This window comes from Canis aureus, chromosome 8, assembly GCF_053574225.1.
Source record: "Canis aureus isolate CA01 chromosome 8, VMU_Caureus_v.1.0, whole genome shotgun sequence".
Lineage (NCBI taxonomy): Eukaryota > Metazoa > Chordata > Mammalia > Carnivora > Canidae > Canis > Canis aureus.
The window spans coordinates 59,321,756-59,342,811 of record NC_135618.1 but is presented as its reverse complement, the minus strand read 5'-3'; the positions used below and the strand labels follow the sequence as shown (position 1 = coordinate 59,342,811).

The window sequence follows — 21,056 nt, the reverse complement described above, 5'->3', positions numbered from 1 at the left end:
CTTTGCATAGAGACCAGGCCTTCCAGATTTTTTTGCAGGCTCTGCTCTACACAGAAGGTAGCGAGGAGGAATGGCTGGCTCATTCTTCTCTGGGGAGATCGTGACCTTGGAGCCCAGGACTGGTGCCCCACTGGGCGTCAAGCAGGAGGCCCTAGGAGCCACAGCAGAGCTAACGCGAAGAAGCCTTGAAGCTGCAGGGGAAACCACAGCACTCCTGTCACCCCACCACTGGGGCAGGTGGGAGGGGGGTGGGGGATGGGACTGACGTGGCAACCAGCCTCAGCTCAGTCCCAGCCTCCACCCACCCCCACCCCCACCCCTGCTGCCCAGCACCCCAACCTGTCTCATCACTTTAGAGGGCTCCTACTCACCTCTTACTGGCCCTGTGGGCCTGGGGTCCGCGGACCGGCCCAGAGGCAAGCGTTGGGGAAAAACAGCATGTCATACAATGGCTAGGCACAGAGTCCTCCATGTGGCTGAGAAATCACCGGTTTGGACTGCATTTCCCCGAACCTATCTTGATTATATTGTCAGAGGCAGTGGGGGATCAGAGTCCAGAAAATTGTGTTGGATTGGAAGATAAGGTCCTAACTGTTTGCTTCTGCTCTTGGATTCCGTAGACCGTCCTCCTGGCTCTACATGAGGGACAGCTGGCCCCAGATGCTGGAACGCGAGGCTGGGCTGTGAGCAGGCCAATTGAGGCCTTGGCATGAAGGAGGAGGCGGCTGGAGGGGGGCTCCCTGTGACCTAGACCCCGAGGTCCTCGGGGCGGGAAGTGAGGGCTGGCCTAGCGGTAACAGGACAGGCTGAGGCTTGCAGGGGATGCAACCACTTATTTCTACAGCACTCATACAGCATTGACTGTGGGCTGGCTCCGTCCTGGGTGCTTTCTACACACCAGTTCAGTTAATCCTCATGAGAGCCCTTGGAGGCAGGACTACTGTCATCCCCACTTGGCCACCAAGGACACAGAGTTGCAGAGAGGTTCATTTAAATGGTTTGCCCAAGGTCACCCATCCAGGCAGAGGCTGCTCCCGGTCCAGGCCAAGCCCAGCCTGATTGCCCCAGCCCTCAGCACCATATTGCACGCAGGGAGCTGGACCCTGGGCCATTCATTCAATAAATAGGATATGTGTTGAGATGTCCCACAGGGCAGGCCAAGTGCTGGGATCTGGGACAAGCACAGAAACAGGACACCATTTTTGCTCTTGCAGAGAACACTTGGTCCAGAAGGAGGGACAGACACAAACAGTTACAACCCAATGTACACAAATCAATGCTGTAAGATGAGCCCGTTGAGTGAGCATTTACTGCGGGCCCCGCCCTGTTATAAGCATGACTTATCTCTTTTCATTCTTGCAAAAACCCCTCACGGTATCATTGTTCCCATTTTGTCGATGAGTAAAGTGAGGCTTGGAGAGATCCAGTAGTTTGCATAAGGTTGCAGCAAGCAAGTGGCAAATTTGGGACGGACTAGGGGAAGTGTAGGGTTCTGTGGGGGCACATCCCAGAGGGCTTCCCAGAGGGGATGCTGCCACCCTCGAGATGCACGGAACATGGGATTGGTCCAGTGGAGGGGAGGAGAAGGGTGTTCCATGCCAAGGAAACCACCCACAAAGGCCAGGAGGCTGAGCTGGTTGACAAACTGGGGGAGTTGCATGTGGCCTGGCCAAGAGTTCACCTGGGCCGAGTGGAGCTGGTGACTCCCCAGAGGATTGGCCCCTGCTCACCGTTCTCAGTTCTCAGGAACTCTGGTGGGGCTGGGGTCAAGGTGCAGGGCCAGGCCCGGGGCAGAGACTTGCCTTGCCCGGCCCTGGGGATGGGGTCAGTGCTGGAATGCCCGTCATGAGGCAGGCCCACTACCTGAGCCAGCCTCCCTGCTCTGTCCTGCGCTGGCTGTGTGGCCTTGGGCCAGCCACTTGCCCTCTCTGAACCTTAAAGTTGCTTTAGCTACAAAATAGGCACGCTAGCGCCTCGTGGGCCTGTATGAGGATTATGTGTCTTAATAGATACAAAGGGCTTCGAGCCGGGCCTGGCTGAAGTCAGCATTCTCGAAATGCCAGCTTAGTACTGAGACTGTCCACCTGACAAGTTCACTGCTTTCACTTAGGTTAAGGAAAGCCAATGGTGGTTATGGGGCCCAGTGCCCCCCAGTCAGTCACCCTGCCCACATCTCAAGATTCGGCCTCACCAGCCCCACCACCAAACCCTCACCACAGTAGGGGCCTGAGCCCAGTGGGGGTGGCCCAGGTGGCTCTGGCTGGGGACCTGGAGGCTCCTGGCAGTCTGGGGCGGGGGGGGGGGGGGGGGGGGGGAGGGGGGGAGGGGGGAGGGGTGGGAACCAACAGCAGCGGTGACTAAGACGGGAACCTGAAATGCACTCACACAGAGAACTCCCCCAGGAGGTACGTTCTTTCACTCTGGCTCTGGTGAGTGACTCATGCGGGGGCAGGTACTGAAGGTGGTAGGGCACAAGGGGAGATGCTCATCCCTCCCAAGAAGTGGGTTGCGCAGTGGTCTATGGAGGGCTCCCAGATTCTAGGGTTAGGGAATGGATGGGTTCTGTGACTGATAGGGCCTGGGTTCAGGTTCCAGCACTGTTACTTTGTAGCTGTGTGATCTCAGGCCTTGGTTTCCTCTCCTGTAACATTAGGCTAATTGAATCCACCTCCTGGCGCTAACCCCTTCCTATGGTACCTTATTGCATATATTACATATATGCAATGGCTCCCCCTTGCCTACACAATGAAGTGCAGCCTTCTGTCAGGAGTTGGGTGTCGGGGGGTGGGAGTAGGTAAGAAGGTGACATGTTTGTGGAGTATCTGCAGACTCTGTGCGGTCTTTATCTTAAACTTCACACAGAATTGTTTTACAACTGAGAAAGCAGCCCCACACAGATGCCCCAAGTTGCCCAGGGCAGAGGTGGGTTTCAAACCTTTCTGTGTCCTTCTCTCCCCAGAATCCATCTCTCTGCTGGCTACATAGCCTCGCCCTGTTAATAAAACAGCAGGGTTTACTTGCAGGTACGTGGTTATTACAGAGAAGAATGGAGGGAAGAAGAGAAAACCAGGAGTCACACTGCAGGATCTCACCTCCTCCCAAGGAACTTTCCCAGACAGTCTGGCCTACTCTAGCATTGCCGCTAGGAAGATGTAGTGGGTGTCGCCCTCTTCCTTCCCCTTTTAGCCAAGCTAAACCTTGGTGACCCAGACAAAAAAGTCACAAATCTACCTTAAATTGGCTCATTCTGTGTCTCTTAACTTACATTTCTGTTATGTACCATTTTCGTCGTTGTCGTCGTCGTTGTTGTTGTTGTTACATACCTTTTTTGTATGCGTAAACTTATCTGTAAAGGTACTAGGTCCAAATGAATTTAGCTAATCTTCCAATAGTTTACATTCATAAAAGCAAAGATAATTCTAATGCTACTTAAGCCATTCTAGGTCAAAGAAAAAGAAACTCTCCATTTTATTTTATTTTTTAAGATTATTTATTTATTTTGGAGAGAGAGAGAGAGAGAGAGAAGCAGACTTCCCACTGAGCAGAGACTGCCCCCCACCCCATGCAGGGCTTGATCCCAGGACCCCAAGATCATGACCAGAGCTGAAGGCAGACACTTAACTGACTGAGCCACTCAGGCACTCCAGACACTCTCTACTTTATTCTATGAAGGCAGCCTGACCTTAACATAAAAATTTGACAAACAGGGATCCCTGGGTGGCTCAGTGGCTTAGCGCCTGCCTTTGGCCCAGGGCATGATCCTGGAGACCTGGGATCAAGTCCCACATCGGGCTCCCTGCAAGGAAACTCCTTCTCCCTCTGCCTGGGTCTCTGCCTCTTTCTCTGTGTCTCTCATGAATAAATAAATGAAATCTTAAAAAAAAATTGACAAACAAACCAGCTAATAAATTAAAACAAGAACACAAACAAAACACTAGCCACTAAATTGTAGACTGATCTTCCTCTGATTTTGATGCAAGCATTCTAAATCAAATGCTAGCAAATACATACAAGTTGTATTTTATCAATAGCAAAGGAATAACATACTTTGAGCAAAGAGAGCTCATTTCAGCAATGCAAGTCATTTATCAACATAATTCTTTACATTACATTGAAAGAGAGTAACAATGTGATCCTATCAACTGATGTTGAAAAAACTCAATTGCTTTCTTAGGGAAAAACTACTAAAAAAATAAGAAACTACTAAAGTATGATAACGGTTCTTTGCCCAAACTAACAGCAAACATCATTCCAGATACCAAAACCATTTATGTTAGAATAAAAAAAAAAAAAACAGTGTTTTTGGAGGTTCTATCAAATGCACCAGGATAAAAAACAATGAAATGCTCACAACTGAAAAAGATGAGATAAGGCAACTTGATATTGTAAGGAATCATTGGCTGGAAATAGAAAAAGAAAAATATTTCATCCGCATTTATATTATTAGGGGAATCCATCTAACAGAGGAGGTGTAGGAGCTCCAGGAAGAAAAAATGTGCTGAAGGATAAAGAAGACAGAACTAACATCAAAATACAGTATGAGTTAAAACTTCAGAAAAACATGATTGTCCCCATGTGTATTGGAAATCAAAATACAACAGAGCCTTTCATAAATTAGATAACTCTACATTACGTTGCACACGGGAAATGCCCCAAATCTGCAACCATGGTGACTAAATAAACAACCCAGGAATGGAACCCATTATCCCATGGGAGTTGACGCCTGGACAAAAGTGGGAGTCTGAGTCAGTCAGAAGAGACCAGTTTACTTACTAACAGGTGCCAGCACAATTGGCTATCCATTGGAAGAAATAAGGAAATCAAATTGGATCAATACCTAATACCAGCAGCAAAAGTAAATTATAGATGAATTAACACGTCATAAAAGTCTTAGGAGAACACTTAGAGAACTATACTTAAAATCTAGGGATTGGGGACCATTTCCAAACCCAGAAAAGAAGCCGAGAGGCCATAGAAACTCTTTTAGCTGAATCTATTTAAAATTAAGAGGGAAGATTATGGGAAGATACCCAAGCTAAGTTAAAGGATGATTTGTGGGGGCACCTGGGTGGCTCTTTCAGTTAAGCGTCTGCCTTCAGCAGGTCATGATCCCGGGGTCCTGAGATTGAGCCCTGCATGGGACTTCCTGCTCTATGGGGAGCCTGCTTCTCCTCCTTCTCCTCCTCTCTCTGCTGCTCCCCCAGCTCCTCTCGCTCTCTCTGTCAAATAAATAAATAAAATCTTTTTAAAAAAAGATGATTTGTACTTGCAAACCTGGCAGGTGAATGAGCCATCCCTGCGCCGCACAGACAGTCCATACAGCAAAAGACCAACAGCCTCAAAGAAAAATGGCAAAGGGTACGAAGAGACTATTTACAGAGGGGCAAATTCAAATGGCAACTACATAAACTAAAGATTTTCAGCTTCACTAGAAACCAGGGAAAGGCAAATTAAAGTACCCATGAGTTAGCCCTTTATTTTTTTAATCTTTATTTTTTTAAAAAGATTTTATTTATTCACTCATGAGAGAGAGGCAGAGACACAGGCAGAGGGAGAAGCAGGCCCATGCAGGGAGCCCAACGTGGGACTCGATCCCAGGTCTCCAGGATCACGCCCCAGGCCAAAGGCAGGCACTCAACCGCTGGGCCACCCAGGGATCCCCAAGTTAGCCCTTTATGCTGAGAGGTAGGCAACAATGAATGACTGGGGAGCTTTAGGGAGGCACACTGTCATTTTTGCTCATGGAGAGGCAAACTCTTAATAGCTCTTTTAAAGAGAAATCTAGCAATATCCCATACTACTTGTTTGGAAGATCTTAAAAAATTTACTTCTTACACACCCCTTATTGGATAATTACACGACAATGTGCTCCATCAAAATGAGAGAGTAAATCAAGCAAGAGAAACATAATTCAATACAGGAGTAGGAGCTCCAACATAGAAAAGAGGTAGAGAAACCCCTCAGACAAATGATGAGAGAAGACAGATAGATCCCAGGATAATCCTGCAATAGGTCTCGAGAGCAGCCAGTTCATCCAGGAGCAGGGCAGGGGGCTCTAGCCATTTTCTAGAAGGTTAAATTTGGAAACCACTCAATCAAACTGAACCTCTTGAGAAATGATGTAAACAACTGGTGGAGAGATTGCAGTTGAATTAATAATAAGTACATAGATTATTCTACACAAATAAAAAAGGAGATACCAGGAGAATAAAAGATCATACAGAGAAGAAAGGTAATCATAATTTACTACATGGGTCGGGTAATATAATAATAAATGTTCGGTAAGATTCTTGAGTGGATGGGATCCCTGGGTGACTCAGCGGTTTGGCGCCTGCCTTCGGCCGAGGGCCTGACCTGGAGACCCGGGATCGAATCCCACGTCGGGCTCCCTGCATGGAGCCTGCTTCTCCCTCTACCTGTGTCTCTCATGAATAAATAAATAAAATCTTTAAAAAGAAAGATTCTTGGGTGGACATTCGTGTTTTCCACCAAACTTAGGAAGTTTTCCGAGGCACCTGGGTGACTCACTCCATTAGACGCATTAAGCGTCTGCCTTCCGCTCAGGTCATGATCTCAGGTTCCTGGGAAATAGAGCAGCTGGAGAGAGAAACCTATCCGAGTGTCAAAGTTGAAGCCTTTGCATTAAGTTACACTTGAAGTTGGTTCCATCTCAGAACTTTTCTTTTTCAAATCAGTCACTTTGAGTTGGGTTTTCTGTCAGTTGGAACCAAATGAGCCCTGGCAAATACTCTGGTAATCTCAGCTTCAGAAGTGAGCATCCAGCCGCAGAAAGGCCCAGTGGCTTCTCTTGATCAAGGCCACTTGTCAGTCAGGAGATGCTGTAAGGCAGAGCTTCAGAGATCTTGTGGATTAAGTTTCTCTGGATATTAGCCAGAACTTCTTTGTTTGCAGACTACACACACCAGACTCAAATGGATTTATGAGCATATATTAGCTCATGTAACTGAAAAACCTACTTATATCTAATTCCAATCTTGGATCCTAGTGCTCAAATAATGTCACCAGATTCCTTTCCTCTTAATCTCTTGGCCTTGCTTCAGTTGCTCTGCATGGGTTTCATGCTTGGACAGAATTTACCCGAGTGGTGGCCCAGATGGTCAGCAGCAGGTCCAGCCTTACACCCCACAAACTTTAGCAAGTCTAATGAAAAGAGAACACTTGACCCCCTAATAGGTATAGAAAAAGGCCAGGAGCTGCCTCACTTGGGTTATACTTCCACATCTGAGCCAATTGCTGTGGCTCAAGGGATGGAATGTGTTGGTTGACTAGACGTGGGTCATGTGGCCACCCCTCCCAAACCACGTGGATCAAGAACATGGACGGGAAACTTAGGGGGCTGTCAACCAAAAGGGGGTGTGAATGGATGCTAAACAGGCAAAAATAGCAGATGTCTACTACCTCTTATGCTATTCTTAGCATCCATGATTCTTATCACAACTATAATTAAATATAACCCCAGGGACGCCTGGGCTCAGTGGTTGAGCATCTGCCTTCAGCTCAGAGTGTGATCCTGGAGTCCCAGGATGGAGTCTCGCTCCTCTTGAGGAGCTTGCTTCTCCCTCTGCCTATGTCTCTGTTTCTCTCTCTGTGTCTCTCATGAATAAATAAATTAAAAAAAATATATATATATACCCCAGCCCACATATATAAATCCTCCACCTTCTGCAGGAACCTTCTGTTTTCCTTTAACTCCCAAATAGAATGACTTAAGGCTCCCTTACCACGTATTAAGGACAACCAGGTCCCGCCATAATCTCTCTGAGGATTTCCAAATTGGGGCTCACGGTCTCGAGTCAGTCATGACCAACCTACTTCTCTTTCTTCTTCTTGGCTTTATTGAGGTGTAATTGGCAAATTAAAACTGCATATGCCTCAAGTGTACAACTTAGGTTTTGAAATATGTGTACATTGTGATCACCACAAGCCAATATATGTATCACCTCAAATACTTAGGGTTTTTGTGTGTGATTGTGTGTGTGTGTGGTGAAAACACCTAAAATTATGCTCTCTTCGCACATTTCAAGTATACAATACTTGCTAATTACACAGCCTACTTATTTGGCTGTCCCTGTATGCTCTTGGCCTCTGGAGCCACCATACTCTTTCGTCCTTCTTTGGCTCCAAATGAAAACCCCTGAATTTCTCCATTGCCCTTCAAGAACCAAAAACCAAGCTGGGTGAGGAACATTCTTCTCCGCTCAACTGCCAGTAAATAACTCTAAATTACTTTTTTTACACCCACATTCCACCCTGAACCAGGCACGAGATGGGGGCGGAGGGTAAGGCTCTACATTTTTTTAAAAAGAGAAATGCTGTTTGGGGACTCTTTCCCTCAGTAAGTAAGTTGAGTTGGCCTCTACTGCCCTGTGTGAAGGGTATAATGGGAATTTGAGGGTGGCCTTTTTTTTTTCTTTTCTTAAGATTTTATTTATTTGAGAGAGAGAGAGAGAGAGAGAATGTGAGAGAGCATGAGCGGGGGGGAAGGTCAGGGGGAGAGGGAGGAGTAGACTCCCTGCCAAGCAAGGAGTTTGATCCCAGGACCCCCAGATCATGACCGGAGCCGAAGGCAGAGGCTGCCCTTTCAATACTCCCTGTCTGGGCACGGTAAGCTGTTGCTGGCAAGTAGCTGGGAAAACTTGCCTAGAACTCAAGAAGCATGTTGAGAGAAAATGAAGAATACAAAGAATACAATCCCTTCCCTTCTGAAGTTCAGTGTTACTGGAACCTTTTTGGTGAACTGAGTCTAGCCTGAAGACCATGGGCAGGAGAAGACTAAGTGCCCTTGAGAAGGCACTTGCCACGAACAAGGGCAGGTGGCCCAGGCTAAATGGGAGAACCTCTGGGGTTGCAGGGGTTGGTCTGGTTCTGATACCGTGTGTGGGCGGGCCTGGAAAGCCTCCTGGTCAAGTCCCGTGGCAGGGCAGAGCACACTCACCCAGTTCAGTAGGGATGCGGAGTGGCAGACACAAGCAAGAGCGGCGGAAAACCAAGGCCCCCTAGTGGTAGGTCCTGGCATTCTCGGACACACTGGCAGCCCGTGTTATTTGAACACGGAGGGGTGGGGGAACCAGGGATGCTATTTCTAGTTGTAGATTTCCCCTCCACCCCTTAATAAGCCATTAAAGTGTTCTGTGAAGCCCCTGGGTGTCTACCCTTATCATTTCAGAGAAGTGGCAGATGGTTTGAAATGGCAGGTTTTTGTTTTTTTTTTTTTGTTTTATTTTGTTTTTAAAGATTTTATTTATTCATGAGAGACACACAGAGAGAGGCAGAGACATAGGCAGAGGGAGAAGCAGGCTCCTTGTGGAGAGCCCGATGATGTGGGACTTGATTCCCGGACCTGGGATCACATTCTGAGCCGAAGGCAGACACTCAACCACTGAGCCACCCAGGCGTTCCAACAAGGTTTTTCTTTAACATACCATAGAGAAAATTCTTGGGGATGAGTCCTTACCCCTCTGATCTAGGTTGGGTGGATTTTTTTTCTCTTATTTCTTTCCTATTTTTTTTTTTTTTTACCCTCACCCTCATTTCATAGATAGTTGTGTGATCTGATTAATGTCTATTTTTGTCTTCAGGGAGTAAGCTTCAGGGGTTAGGGATTGTCTTGTTTGTTGCTGTATCCTTGGCCCCTAAAATAGCATTGGGCATTCATTCATTAAGCTGACAAATCATTAGGGAGGGTCTGTCCTGTGCCAGGCCCTCTACTAGGCATCGGGGGGGGGGGGGGATAGCAATTTGCCAAACACTGACTCTGTTCTTATGGAACTTCCGTTCTAGAGGGTAGAGATGGAGAACAAACAAGAACATGGTACCGCGAGTGACGGTGAGCACTCAGCATAGGAGGGTAGGGTAGCTTCTGCAGGGTAGGAGGCTTCTACTCTAGGAAGTTTTCTCTGATTGCTTGAGATTTGAGCAGGTGCCTGAAGGACTGAGGACTGGAGGGAGGGGGGAGATTTGGGAGAGTCCCAGGCAAAGGTCCAGGCCCAGAGCAGAGAGCACGCTGGGCAGTCCTAGGGGCCGATGTGGCTGGGAGGCAGCACAGGACAAGGCAGGAGCGCAGGGGGTGGGACCTTGGAAGCCACCCTAAGGACTTCAGCTTTGATTGGGTGGTCTAAGGAGCTATGGAAGGGTCTGGAACAGAGTGACAGATCTTATCTATGAAAAGGAAATAAATCTTTGCTGAATGAATGTGGAATCATGAATCTCCTTAAAGCCCACCCAACCCTCCCCCCACTTCGCCCCCTTGCCTGGAGTCTGCAGGCACCACCCATGCAGCCTCTGCCTCCCGGCCATGTCCCGCTGCCCAGAGGACTCCGACTCCTCTGGTTCCTGTCTTTGGTGAGCTCCCGACACCCCCAGACTTGATGAGCTTCCCAGTTACATACTTTCCCAACACCCAGCCTTAAATATGGGTTATGTCTGTCTCTATCATTCCATTGCTGGCTGCCTGAGGACACCATCTGTCCCTGCTCACTGCTGTATCCCGGGTGGGACACAGAATGTGCTCGGTAAATATTTGCTGGGTGGCGACCGGATGAATCAGCCTGCTCTGTTCCTCTGGGCTATTGCGTCAATTTTCTGCCCAGCCTGAAGGGCTCCAAGCTGAAGCTGGACATCAGGCTGGGGCCAGGGCGCCACCCCTTCCCTCCCAGAACCTGGTCCTTGTTCCCATCGCCTTCAAGCCTGCTCTAGGCCTGAGTGGTCCCAGGGGGCCTGAGGTGGGTGCTCAGACGCTGCAGACCCCACCTGAGAACATCTGTCAGGTTCAAAGTTCAGGAGTAGTTCTGCATGTCCCCTCCCTGCTCCATCCGTATCTGAGGCAAGACAGCCACCCAGTGGTAATTTTTCTAGACTTTTGTTTATTTTATAGCAATTGTCATGATTAGAGAAGTAAATAACACATTTAAAAACCTTCTCAGGGCCAAAGGATGCCAGAGTATTTACAAACACATGGTGGGGGTGTGTGTGTGTGTGTGGCGAGACATGAGGGGCTGCGGCTCGGGGACCCCGGATTCCGCCCAAACCCTGAGCCAGGCTTGGGTGCTGATGCTAGCCACCACGACTGTCCCACGGGCCACAGCGCGGGCTCAGGGAGTATTGGCAGCTCTGCTCGGTGGGCCTGATGGGAGGCCCTCTAGCTAACCTGTGGCCCTGCCTCCCGCCCAGGGGGCTCCCCACACCCCACAGGCCAGCTCAGAGGGGTCTCTGGGAAGCACCGAAGGACGGGGCAGTGTGGGGGCCTAGGGGCAGGGACAGAGATCGAGGATGACCCGGCCTGCCTGGAGTGGGACACACACATACACACACACAAACACACACACTTTCACAGAAGAATCGAAAGAGGAAGATTTTGTGTGTTGTCTTCTAAGTCTTCGTGTCTACGGTGTTATTAATTTTTTGCTATTTGTTTCTTCGACAGTGACGTAAACTGAGGTAAACATCTGTAACCAACACCTCTCCTAAGGGGCAAAGGGTCCCAGCCCAACTAGCAGAGGTGGTGGTGGCGGCGGCGGCGGCAGCAGCAGGGCCCCGACAGCTAGGGAGCAGGCCTGGCTGGGGTCCTGCTCCCGTGTGGGGCAGTCGCTGGCCCTCTCTGTGCCTCTGAACACGGGGGCTGGGCTACGTAACTACAGTCCCCTTTCCAACTCTAACATTCTAGATACTACGACGAGGGAGAAACTCCCGAATAGGATCTTAACAGAGAAAGAGAGAGAGAGAGAGAGAAAGAGAGAGCGCGCACGGCGAGGGACATCTACTTGGAATCTTGCGTCCGTGTTATTGCAGGAGAGACAGGATGTCAAGAGGCCTAAGGCAAAAGGAGACGTCGCGGCTGGGAGAGAGAGGTGGCCCGGGTGGGCTCCAGCTGGGCCGGGGGCAGTGATGGGGGGCCTTCTCTGAGACAGGGCCCATGGTGGGAGGAGGGTTTGCTACTTACCTGGCATGTGGAGGGCCCTGGGGCCCACTGCAGAGGTGGGTCTCAAGTGGGCGGGCACACCGAAGAGGGGAGGGCCAGGCCCTGGGGCAACCGCACACTTTGTAAACTGGACCCGGGCAGGGCAGGGGGACCTATAGCCCTTTTGCGCGGTGGGAATGAGGGAGGAGTGGAGAGGTGGGGGCTCCAGGCCAGATGGTAGTTGGGCCCTCTCTGGTCAGCCGGTGGGGCTCATCAGAGGGCCCCCTCGAATGACCTAGAACCCCAGTAGGACCCTGGCAGGTGTGGCCCTGGATGGCGGAGGGGACCCTGCCAGGCAGGAGTGGCCTCACCCATGTTGAGGTTATTGCGGGGTCCTGGGCCTCCACAGCAAGGGCAGGGGTCACGAGGGAACACTGGGTGAGGTTGGGGTCCTGTGTTGCTGCCTAGGGGCCCGAACCAACCTGCGGGTGCCTCCTGGCCAGATTCCCTGAGGGGCGCGTGGTGAAGCGTAGGCCTGGACACCTGCTGGCAGCTGTCTGGGTTGGATCCTGGGGCCAGGAGGAGCTGCTGAGGCGTCTGGATGCCATCGCTGAACACATAAGACTACACGCATACATGTGGACTCTACTCACACTCATGGGGCACACACCGATTCACCCCCCCACCCTGTGTTTCCACAGACCCCCATCCTCGTTCCCACTGCATCCTCACACCCACGGGGGCACACTTCAGTACCAGGACGTTGGGATGGCGGCAGCCGTAGGCTCACATGTTGGTCCCCAGCAGAAACCCAGGGGGATTCCTGGCCCAGATCACCTCGCCGCCACCGGCCAGAAGTCCGGCTGTGTCTGGGCTCAGAGGGTGAGCACCCAGAGGATCTGAGGTCCCCGGGCCTGGGGAAGTGCGGCCAGAACGGGGAGCTGCGCCGGCCTGGGGCTCTGCACTCACTGCCCCTGTCCTGGGGATGCCCAGGCACTGAGGCCCCCTCTGGCAGCCCTTCCCTCTGCGACTTTGCCGGGAAATTCCTGGGGAGGACACAGAGGGCTTCTAGAGCCCACCTGTCCGGGTCGGTTGCCCTTCCCAGGGGCTCAGTGTTCTCATCGGCAAATGGGTTGTGGGGGTCACCAGGTTCTTCCGGCTTGTGCCAGCACACACACACACACACACACATACACACACGCACGCGCGCGCACACACACACTTTTGCCACATCCAGACATTTGCTACATTTTGCAGAGGGCTTGGCCTCTCCCCCGCAGCCTCCTAGGAAAGGGGCAGGGCGCAGCTGAGCAACATTCAGCCCTCAGCTCCTGGCCCTCCCCTCCCGGCCAGCGTCCGGCCCCAACGCGTCCTTCCTCTTCTGTGCCCGGGTGCGTGCGGGGGGTGGGGGGCGGGGGGGGGCTGGGGGTCGCAGGCTGGGGCGGCCAGGAGAGGGGATTAGGGGTGGGGCTGCGGGACGATCTGCCAGGGGGTGCGAAGGGCCGGGAGCAACTAGTCAGGGTTCCAGGGTCCGGGACGGTGTGTGTGCTGTGGGGGGGGGGGGTCTGCCCGCAAGCTCTCTTGCTCCGGTGTCAGGGGGGCCTCTGAATCCTCGGGTCTGTGGGGCTCGGCTCCGCTGCGCCCAGCCCCCGCCCCACAGGCGGGCCAGAGGTCTTTGGGTGGCTGACCCAGCGCCCGCCGCCCCGCGCTCCTGCCTCCCGCCGCCGCGGGTGGGGGTGGGGGTGGGGGTGGGGGTGGGGGGGAGGCGGTCGGACTCGCAGCGGCCCCCGCCCCCGCCCCCGGCGTGGCGCGCGCGGCGCGGGTGCGGGTGCGGGGGTCCCGGCGGCGGGGGCGGGCTCAGACGCAGATCTCGATGGCCGTGGCCAGCACCACCTGCCCTTTGCTCTTGTCCGCGCGGCCGTCCGTCCTGCCGGGGGGCCCCGGGGGCGCCAGGCCGGCCTCGGGCACGGGCACGGGCACCGGCACCGGCACCGGCACGGGCACGGGGACGGGGACCGGCACGGGCGCGGGCGCGGGCGCGGGCCCCACGGCGGGGGCCGCGGGCCGGGAGCCGCTGCCGCTCTCGGTCAGCACCGTCCGCTTGAGCGGCCCGGGAGCCTCGAGGCGCAGCGGCCCGGCGGGCGGGCGGTCCCCGGCGGGCTTGCGCGCGCGGTGCGAGGGCCGGCGCCGCAGCTCGGACGTGAGCTCGTGCTTGAGGAAGCGGAACACCTCCTTGGCCGGCCCGCGGCGCTCGGGCTCCAGGGCCAGCAGGCGCTGGAACATGCGCAGCGCGGGCTCGGTGAAGCGGCGCCACTGCGACGGCAGCCCCGGCAGGCGGCCCCGCTGCCAGCGCACGAACTCCTCGAAGAAGGCGTCCGCGCCCGACGCCGCCTCCCACGGGAAGTTGCCGGTGAGCACGCAGAAGATGAGCACGCCGAAGGCCCACACGTCCACGCCGGTGTCCACCGCGAAGCCGTCGGCGCGGCCCGCCTGGCACACCTCGGGCGCCGTGTACGGGATGGTGCCGCTGACCCGCTTCACGCGGCAGCCCACGCGGCGCGTCATGCCGAAGTCGGCCAGCTTCACGCGGCGGCACTCGCGGTCGAACAGCAGCACGTTCTCGGGCTTGATGTCGCGGTGCACCAGCTGCCGCCCGTGCATGAAGTCCAGCGCCAGGCCCAGCTGCTGCACGCAGCGCTTCACCGTGTCCTCGGGGAGCCCCACCTGCGGGGGCGGAGCGCTCAGGGACGGCTGGTCCAGGTCCGCCGTCCCGTCCATCCCATCCCTCCCCACTGCTGCCAGTGCCCCCTCGCCTGTGCCCCTACCTGCTGCCCGCCCCCACCCCACCGCGGGGGGTGCTCCTGCTCCCAGTCTGGCCCGCTAGTTTTCACCCCGCACCCTTCTCCCCTGGTCACCGAGCGCCCACGGTGGGCAAGGCGCCCCACTGAGCGCCCTCGCCCGCACCATCTCACCAACTCCTGGTGGCTGCGATTGCGCTGCTTCCCTCATAGGGACCTAAGGCTCCGAGAGGCCCTGCCACTGGCCACCTGGGCGCCAGAGCTGACTCGCACCTAGCAGGCACCACCAAATGCAGAGCCAGGAGCCTGGAACCCTCCTGGCACTCTCCCTGCTCCAGGAGGCCCCTGGAGGCCCTGCCGCCTCATCTCCCCTCTGGTGTCCCCACTGTTCCTACGTAGCTGCTGAGAAAGGTGTCCACTGGACCTTGTCCCATCCTCCAGCTGCCGCCCTTGGAGTGCCTGGCCTGGCTGTCCTGGGGCCAGGAGGCCCTCTCCTGTCCCTGCACCACCACACCATGTACCTGAGGAGGAATGATGTCAAACAGGTCCCCGGCGGGCGCATACTCTTGGGCGAAGACATAGCAGTCCTCCGTCTCAAAAACCACGTCAAAGACCTTGATGATGAAGGGGCTGGAGGAGAGGCTGTTGGTGATGCTCACCTCCCGCAGGAAGTTCTTCAGCTTGGTCTTGTTCTTGTTCACAAACTTCAGCGCCATTTTCGTGCCTGATGGGGCAGCAGCCACAGCAGTGAAGGCCTCTGTCCCTGCGCCCCTGCACCTGACATCCCCGAGACAGCGCGAGCCTGTCCATGTCTTACTGGTAGGAAACTGAGACCCAGCAAGAGGAAGGGACTTGCCAGAAGCCATGCAGGGAAGTCATGCAGTTCCTGCCCCTGACTGGCTGTGAGCCTATGGCGTGGGGAAGGCATCACACTCCTGGTTTAGTGAGAAGATTCTGGAGCAGGCTACTGGGGTCTGGCCCTGGATCTCTAGTTGCATGACCTTAGATGACTGACTGGATCTCTGGGTCTCAGTGTCCTCATCTGAGAAATGGAGTTGGCCATTCTGACCTCCCAGAGAGATCACCTACCTCTCCTTAAGAATGGTGCTCTGTTTCCAAGGACCCACCCTCAGGTTTGTCCACTTCCCTGGGGTCAGCGATCACTAATATGCCGGTGATTCCCCAAACACCACTGCCAGCCCTGACTTCTCTCCTGACCTCAGCTGGCCCCAAGCAGCCCACCCTCCAGTCTGGGCTCTGTACCTCCCTCTCAGGTCTCCCTGGGCTGTTCAGGTTGCATCTCTCCCCCTGGATCACTAACTGTGTCTCCCTGCTGACTTCTTGGCTCCTGAAGAGAGTCCCCGAGAGCCCGAGACAAGTCCCTACCCTGGCCCTCAAAATTGGCCACCCTGTGGCCCAGATGCTCACCTGTGCCCTTATAGGCCACCAAGTCGACCTTCCCATAGGTGCCCTTGCCTAGCTCCCGGACGAGCTCGTAGTGCTTGGTGACATCGCTAGCTGCTAGTGTGCGGAGGGTCAGTGCCTGCATGTCTTCAGTGAGGAGGGGCACGCCTGCACCCAGCCCAGGGGCAGTCCCTGGCCCACAGCAGGGCAGGGAGCGGGGTGGCTCGGGCTCTGGGCAGCCCACGCTCATCTTCTCCCTGTTATGGGGGATGTGGCATGAAATGTGACGTCAAGCTGGGGGGCCCCCTAGTCCACCCACCTCCTCCCTCCCCAGTACCTAGGGCCCTGGGACATCAGGCTCAAGATGACCACAAGGGGGCGACAAGCATCTTTGTTGGATCCCCTTTCCCCAAAGCATCAGGGCCTTGGGCTGAGCCAGCACTCCCAGGAGACACCAGTCACTGCCCCCACAGTCCCCACTGGGTACCACCAGCCTGTCTGTCTCAAGCTGTCATCCAGACACAGCATTGGACAAGGCACACCCTCATAACCTATGTCACACAAAGACACTCCACAGACCAAGTCCACACGGGTGCTCCGATTCACAGATACTGATCAGCACCTGCTGTTGGCCAGGGGCTTGCTGTTCAGAGACATGGGGACGCAACACTAACAAGCACATAAGAATCCCACCCTCATGGGACTTATGTTCCAAGGAGGGTGATGGACAATAAACCTAGTGAACACATGAATTATATATTATGATAAAATGTGGTCTAGGCTTTTGAGAACAGAAGGCAGGAGGTGGGGAAGGTGATATCTGAGGGCAGGGGTCACAGTATCAAATTCCTCAACCAAGTAGTCTCAGCCCAAACTCGGGCAGGATGGCACAGTTATGGCCACACACCCAACCACGGCCTTCTACCCCTGCCCCTCCACAGACACCACCGCCCTGCTCAGGTACATGTGTCCTCTCAGGGTGCCACCCAGCCTCCCCCAGTCTCCCCCAGACACAAGGAGAGTGCAGGTCCCGCAAAGACCCACCCTGCCCTAGCCCCACCCTCCACATTCATAGCCTGACTGACCCTTTTGGGACTCACACAAACTACACCCACGCATCAGAGGTACTGAGTCTGTCCCCAGTCGGTGTTGGGGGGCAGAGAGCTGCCGTGCAGAGTCCAGCAAATGCCCATCTGGGGCCTGCATTTCTTGTCTGTCAAGTGTGTGTGTGTGTGGGGGGGGTTGGGCTGGGGAGCAGAGCTTCCAGGAGCAGGTGTCCACATGTCTGTGCGTGTACCGGCAGGAGAGGCACAGAATCCTCCATAAGCTGAGCCCCAGGAGCCTGCCTCTCAGTGCACCTCCTCTGCCCTCACCTCACTCCCTCCTACCTCCAAGTCCCGGGTGACTCAGCCAGCATTCCCCCAGCCCCCCACCTCTACAAGACGGCCCAGGGCTCTCAGAGAGAAAGCAGGCTTGGAACCAGCTGGCCTGGCTTTGAATCTAGCTGTCACCTGCTTAGCTGGATGGCCTTGGGCAAGTACCTTCATCTTTCCTTGCCTTAATTTTCCATCCACATAAAGGATATAGCAGTGCCTTGTCCCTATGGGCTTGTGACTTCCTAAATGACTTAGCCGGGGTACACAGTAAGTGCTCTCTAAGTGCCAGGTGTCGTGTGCCCTCAGTAGTGTGATCTGTGTTCCCCCTCAGCTGAGCCAGCGGAGGCCGTGAGTAGGGGTGGGCTCTCCGGGAGCCCCTCTGTGCTCCCCCTGGCCCAGCAGCTCCCCTGCCAGTCTCCTCCTCTGCCTTCCCCTTCCCTCTTGGCACGACCCAGACTCCCACTTCACACAGAGAGGAGGAACATCAGGAGGGAACTTCCTGGCCTCCCACCCAGCCCCAAACGGAGCTCCATCTGCACGTCCTCCGGCTGGCTGGGGGAGCAGGGGGCCCTCCTCCCCTCCTCCGATTTGGCTCCTGCCCCTTCTGCTGCCTCAGGATCCTGCTCCCCCAATCAGCCCCCTTCCCCTCCATTCATGAGCAAGCCTTGTTCTATAGAACCTTCCCCTGCCACATCCACTGCCTTTCCCTTCCTAATTCCTTTGGTCTGAACATATGCCAGGAGTCTGCCTGAAACACCACATGAAAGCCCTCAGAGGGGCTGGCCTGGGGCTTGCATCAGCCTGTCTCAGAGACCCCCCCAGGGGGAGGGATGGTGCCAGGCCCAAGGACTCGGGGTCCTGCTGCCCCTATCGCCGCCACCCTCCATGTGCTAAACCCAACTGGGCCATGGCACCTGTCACCAGGTCTCTGCAGTCCCAGCCCTGGCTGGATAGCACTGGGTCCTTCTTACTGCAGCCACCAACTAGGCTAAAGTGGACGGCCTCTCTCCATGATGGTCTTGCCCTGCTTTCAGGGCTGGAAGGGGTCACCCCTCCTGACCTCTGTCCAATGCCCATACACAGTGGGAGTGTGGTTCTGAGTGAGGAAACATGGGCGATCTGCTTTGATGAAGCAGGGAGAGGGAAGGCCGTTTGTGGGTGAGCGGCCTCAGGCCCTTTCCGAGGGGAGTGTGGGCCTCTCCCCCAGGGGTTCCGGTGAGTACACCCCCTCGGTGCCTTGAACTCTTCCCCCTGGCCGCCAGTGAGAGGCTGCGAGCTGCTCTGCTGACCTACTTCTCCTGATGTGTGGACTCTGCGACGGTTGCTGTGCTGGGCAGGCCGTGGGTGTGCAGGCACAGGGGCACACGCGTGTGCAATGCTTCCACTTCGGGCTTTGGCCCTGCCATTTTGGGCTGTGTCTGCATCCTCTGGGAGACTGACTGGCAGCTGCAAGTTGCTAGCTCTTCTTCCTTCTCTCCCCTCCTCCCTCAGCCAGAGACTGTTGGGTGCGTGGCTCATCTCATCCCTGCTGCTTTGGCCTCAGAGCTGCACCGTGCAGCCACCAGTCTGGGTCAGGCGCACAGCCACAGTGGGGTGGGTCTGGGCCCCACATCTGCTGCCTGCATCCAGGTTCAGCCCTTTGACCACCACTCTGCACTGCCTCTCTCTGGTCTCCTTTGCCGGGTTTGCTGCCTGCCTTTACCTACCCCTGCACCAGCCGCAATCTTCTGGGCCTTCACCCTCAGGTCCCCCTCCTCCAGGAAGCCTTCCTGCTGCCCTGGGTGCTGATTTCTGCCTCTGCCGAGCCCCAGGATTCACACAGCGTCTGGGCGTGTCTCTGACAGTTCCTGTTGAATGTCTTGGGGTGGTCTCAACCCTGTCCCGTCTGTCCCCATCAACAGACCAAGAGCTTCCTGGGGCTAGGGGCTACATATGATCCAACTTTCTTTCATCCCTTCCCTTGGTTCCCAGGACCCAGTTTTGGGGGTCTTCACTACTGACCCGTCCCTCCTTCATGACCTCCCCCCACCCCACCCCCCCACCCCTTTCAGGCCTGTTCTCTGCAAGGCATCGGCAGGCAACAAGGAATTAATCCACACAGCCTGCGTCACAGCCCCAGGTACACACTGCCTCTGACCCAGTTACCACGCATGTGATTTAAGAGTCACAGTGGGGAGTGACAGAAACAGCACGGGCCTCGGGGCTCAGCAGACTTGCCCTTGATCCTGCCGCACGCCACTTCTTAGCACGCCACTTCTTAGCCGGGTGACCTTGAGCCAGTCACTTGTCTGGGCCTCGGCGGCCACACCTTTACAACCAGGAAATCACAACAATGAAACGGCAGCAGCTACCACTGACATTGGGCCCTGCTCTAAGGATGAGCTCATCTTCACGATTCAGCGGATAAGTGTTCTCATGATCCTTGTTTTAGGGGCACAGAGGGCCTAGAGAGCTTGCCCAAGGTCACACGGCTCACGTTGGGATTGGCTCCAAAGTCGGTGCTCTTAACTACTGTTTTCCCAAGTCAGAATGTTGGAGCGTCTCGTCTGGATCCCTGGGTATCCAAGTGGGGAAACTGAGCCCAGGAGAGCACAAAACCTGAGCCAAAGCTACTCATGCCTTGCTGGGCCCCCGCTGAGAGCGGCTTGGGTGGCAGGTACTGTCCAGGTGCTTCCCATGTATTAACTCACTTAATCTTCACAGCAGTGGGTTCAGAGCAACTTCTTTCAGGCGGGGGCTCGAGGCCAGACAGTAAAGGAAGACACACTGGCTCCCCGAGCACTTGAGGGCATATACGCCTGCCTGGCATTGGCAGGAACTTGACCTAAAATGATTTTACCTTCATCACCATTGCCTGTGGATTTGGTGACTGTGAACTTCCCACCAGCAGGTGATGGAGGCCCGTGGCTACCCTCTTCCCCTCCCCTTCCATCCTGTGCGGTTGACACTACTATCCACACTCAAGCTGACTGTGCTGTTCCGGGGGACCCCACAGGCCTTGCACCTCAAGTGTGTGTCCTCACTGGCCCCGAGGGAGGCCCTTGGTTTCCCGTCTGTTGCTGAAGGCAGGTGGGTGTCACCCAATCTTCTCAGCAGCCGTTGCACTCTCGCCCTGTGGGCTGGGTCTTCCGCCACAAGCCAGGAGGGCTTCCCAAGCACGAAGCAAGACAGAACCGCCTACCACTTCCTGTTGGCAGGTGGCTTGAGCTGGGTACCTCTCTTATAAAAACTACACCCAATGCATAACCCAACTCAGGCCCACTTTGGAACCTCTCTTCCCTATCACACACACATACACACGGTGCCAGCCTGGCAAAATTTCAGAGTCCTCATAAGTATCCTGAGAAGGAGGGCAAGATGTCTCCTGTTTTTTTTTTTTTTTTTTTTTAAACAGCTTAACTTTGTATACATCACAAAATTTACCCACAGAAGGTATACAATTCAATGATTTTAGTAAGTGTCCATTGCCACAACCGAGCGATACTTTTATATATATATATATATTTTATAGATGAAGCAGAGAGGCCCAGGAAGTTGGTGATTGACTATGGAAACTTTGTG

General features: G+C 54.6%; 1 protein-coding gene across 2 annotated transcripts in view; it reads right to left on the bottom strand.

Moving 5' to 3' along the window:
• Positions 1–10,863: 10,863 nt before the first annotated feature.
• SBK1 (SH3 domain binding kinase 1) overlaps positions 10,864–21,056 on the bottom strand; it is a 51,159-nt gene continuing 40,966 nt past the window's right edge. For both annotated transcript variants that reach the window (XM_077907132.1, XM_077907131.1), the window contains exons 2-4: positions 16,144–16,376; positions 15,237–15,439; positions 10,864–14,641 (exon numbers count right to left, since the gene is read on the bottom strand). In XM_077907132.1, coding sequence (XP_077763258.1) covers positions 13,775–14,641; positions 15,237–15,439; positions 16,144–16,369 — 1,296 coding nt within the window. In that variant the 5' untranslated portion in view covers positions 16,370–16,376 and the 3' untranslated portion in view covers positions 10,864–13,774. The remainder of the gene's footprint in view (positions 14,642–15,236; positions 15,440–16,143; positions 16,377–21,056) is intronic.